Raw genomic sequence first — 3771 nt, 5'->3', positions numbered from 1 at the left:
CCAGAGGGTTGATGCTCTTGTCAGACAGATCGTAATCAGTGGAGGCATTGTTTTTGATCAGTTTGCCATCTTTGATAAGGTAGCCCTGGCCAATCTTGTAGATCTATAAAGAGAAGAGCATTTGAATAAAAGCTCCTGAAGAAGTGGAAGATTGGGCATGGGGGAGAGAAGCCCAGAGGCCTGCTCAGCGCAAATAGAAGGGGCAAAGCATCGACCTTCTGTTACTGCAGTAACATGCGGGAGACGTGCCTCACCTTCTTGTTGATCTCAGTGCGGTGGTGGTAACCCTTCTGCCCAGCACGCGCCACAGAGAAGGCCACGCGGGCAGGGTGCCAGGCCCCAATACAGGCAACTTTGCGCAGGCCTCGGTGGGTCTTGCGGGGTAGCTTCTTGGTGTGCCAGCGGCTGGTGACTCCTGGAATGGACACAACTTGCTGTTATGGTGGGAAGGAGGGCAGCCCTTCCTGTCACCCAGTTTGAGGTACTAGCAGAGAAGACACAAGCAGAGGTGGACCCCCAGAGTCAGGACAGACAGGACACTCCACAGATTGGTGGCAGAGGCATCTGTACCTAACAGCTTAACTTTCTCCCAAATGCACAGAAACCCACCCTTCAAATTCATTTGCAGTAGCTGCAGATGTTCCTACCCTGACCCAGGGCTGTTCTCAGAAGGAAGGCAGCAAGGAATGTTTCCGCAGTTTGACTCGGGCGCTGTGCCCAGCGCTCATTCCAGAGCCTCATCAATGAACAGCCAAGGGGACTGAGACCACTCCCCAAGGGCGACCAGAACAACTCACCTTTGTAGCCCTTGCCCTTGGTCACCCCGATGACATCAATCATCTCATCCTGCCCGAACACCTGGTTCACAGGCACCTGCTGCTCCAGCTTCTCCCGGGCCCAGTCCAGTTTCTCGGCCACTGTGCCCCCATTCACCTGAATCTCCATCAGGTGGGCCTTCTTCTGGCGCAGAGGAAGCAGGCGCATCTGCAGGACAGAGGTCACTGAGCTCCCCTCTCTGCTGTCAGAGGGGGCCTGGGGCAGGGGGTCTGTTATTGCCCTGGACTTCCCTCCACATTTCAGTAAACCGAGGGACCTTCCTGATTCCCACCATGCTAACTCCCACAATGGAATTCTGGTCCCTGCTCAGGGGGACACCTGGGGGCCCCATGGCAGCACAAGACTGGACCAGATCCTGGGATCAACTCTATCTTCCTTTCAGCCAGCTCCTTCCTGTCAGTTCTGATTCAGTCACCCTGATAGGGGTTTCCATGAAGCAGCTGGTAGGTTCGAACCACCAACCTTGCAATTAGTAATCAGTGTATTCTATAGTGTTACACAGCCTTATGTGTCCTGGTGTGGCACTGTGGGTTAATGCACCAGACTGCAAAGCCATTTGAACTGCAGGGCCGGTGGTTCAAGCTCACCAGTCACTCCTCAGAAACCCTATACAGGGTCAACTATGGGTCAGAACCGACTCAGTGGCACTTAACACGGCCTTATAGAAAACCACCTATTCTCGCAAGCTTCTTAGGCTGATCACAAAGCTAAACGAGGAAATTAAGTCAGGCATGAAGCACTCAAAAGCTGTCCACTGGGAACTTCAGTGGCAGCAATCTGCTGTTAGCCACCACACTGGGCAGCCCAGGCTAGAGGGCAGCAGTGTGTAGGAGCCGGGGCAGGCACCCACAGGCTGGGCTTGCAGCCTCCCTCTCACCAGCTATCTGGTCGCCATTTTACAAGGTTGTCACCATGAACAGTTTCTCTCAAAGGGGGAATGGTGCCCCCTGCTGGCAGGAGAAAAGCACCAAGTAGAGAGGGGAATCCAGGCATCTGATTGGTCATGGTGTCAGCTCTGTGCACACTGACCTCTCCTCTACCAGGCCTTGCACAAAGTTGCTCCACCAGGTGAGTGAGGTGTCGCAGTGCCATGAGGGGCTCACCTGGGTGTGGGCGATGACACGGATGACCTGGCAATACTTCTTCATGCTGCTGAAGTCTTTCTCCAACTGCTTCTTGCCATCGTCGTCCTGCCACTTCTTGCAGTACTTGGTGAAAGCCTTCTTCTTCGATTTATGCCTTCAGGAGCAGAGCAGAGTTGGGGCGGGGGCCGGGCACCAGCCTTCATCACCCCTCCAAGAAGGGGTGAGCGGAAGGCACACTGGCACCAGGAGGGGATGGGGCTCATTGCCAGCTTCTAAGGAGCCTTTTCCACTGGCAAGCGGAGCCTGGATGGAGCTCATCGGGCCAAGCCGAGCGGAGCTGAACAGAGGTCCACAGGTTAATGAAAAGCAGGACATTCAGACACCTATTCCTGCTCCAGTGCAGCTACTAACCAAGTGCTATAGAATGCGCCATGCAATTCCATGGGTGGAGGGGGCGGCAAAATTCAAACTGGTCTTGGTCAGACCCCATCTTTCGGCAATAAAGCCAGGAGCAGCTGCCCTAGTTCCTCACCTGGTTTCCAATCACACAAACTTTCCCAATAACCAAAATGGTGGTGTAAAAATCCTCAACCCTGACCAGTCCAGCACCCACCAGATAAGGGTCAGTGCCATGGCCAGTTCAGGAATCCAACAGGCCGGCCCCAAAGTACACCTAGACCGCCCCAGGACCCGCCTGTCTGACCTGAAGTCTCTCCCCTTACCAGTTCTTATAGAAGCGCCGTTTACATTCATCACTGATGTGCTCAGCAAAGACAGTCTTGAAGGTCCGGAGACCTCGAGGAGTTTCCACGTAGCCCACGATGCCGACCACCACCATGGGTGGTGTCTCCACAATGGTCACAGCCTCCACCACTTCCTTCTTGTTCACCTCTGCAAAGAAAGACACAACTGCCAGTCCACTGCAAGGGCCGCAACCTGTGTCTAAACACACAGGACTGCAGGAGGGCTGGCCTTGTAATCCAGCACCCAGCCACAATACCAGTCTACTCTACATACCACCTCCCACCTTCACTTCCGATTACTACCTAGACCAAACAGCTAAGGGGGTCAGAGGGCCACTTAGACGTCTCAGCCCCTGGTTGGTGCACTGGGGCCAAAAGAAGTTCCAGCCCACCCAGTCACTTCAGAAGGCAGGCCTTGAAGCCCTCCCATACAGTGTAATGTGAATTTTCCATGGGGTCACATATTGGGAGACAACGCTATGGCAACCACGTTCTACCACACCTTAGGTGGTGGTGGTGGCTGTGTGCCGTGGGGTCGGTTTCTGAGGCTGTAAATCTTTACAGGAGCAGAATGGCCTCATCTTTCTCCCGCATAACAGCTGGTAGTTTCCAAGTGCTGACATTGCGGTTCACAGCCCCATTCGTGCATCACTACGCTACCAGAGCTCCTTACACCTTATAGTCGTGTTTATTTGCCTACTGAATTTCTCCCCATCAGGAAGCCAATAAGGAAATTAGCTGTGTTGTTGCCAACACCTGACACAGACAAGCCAGTACTGGTGTGGCACTCTAGGATCACCACTTAACTGAGAACCAAAAGGCCGGCAGTTAAAACCCACCAGCTGCTCCTCGGAAACCCTACATACACAAGGTGGCTGTTATAACTGACCCCATGGCACTAAATCGCAAAGCTAGATGCACTCCCTTAAGTTTGTCAGCGCTAAAAGCATGTTCCTGAAAAAGCTTCTACCCTCACTTGTCCCCAACACGAAAGCACGGAGGTGCACGTACTGGACCCTGGCCTGTCGACCTCGCGCACGATGTGGGTCATGCCGGCCTTGTAGCCCAGGAAGGCTGTAAGGTGGACAGGCTTGGAGGCGTCATCC

At 53.9% G+C, this 3771-nt stretch overlaps 1 protein-coding gene across 1 annotated transcript; it reads right to left on the bottom strand.

The window, feature by feature from the left end:
• Positions 1-4: 4 nt before the first annotated feature.
• On the bottom strand, positions 5-3765 carry LOC102827271 (60S ribosomal protein L3-like; the record flags this gene model as incomplete). Its single annotated transcript, XM_006878144.1, has 6 exons — positions 3677-3765; positions 2645-2813; positions 1941-2076; positions 798-984; positions 255-415; positions 5-103 (listed from the first exon to the last, which is right to left on the bottom strand). Coding segments are annotated over exons 1-6 (792 nt in total), but the record flags the coding sequence as incomplete, so codon positions are not given.
• Between the last annotated feature and the right edge of the window lie 6 nt (positions 3766-3771).

The sequence above is a fragment of the Chrysochloris asiatica genome, unplaced genomic scaffold (assembly GCF_000296735.1).
Source record: "Chrysochloris asiatica unplaced genomic scaffold, ChrAsi1.0 scaffold09100, whole genome shotgun sequence".
Lineage (NCBI taxonomy): Eukaryota > Metazoa > Chordata > Mammalia > Afrosoricida > Chrysochloridae > Chrysochloris > Chrysochloris asiatica.
This window is presented reverse-complemented; position numbering and strand designations above follow the sequence as displayed.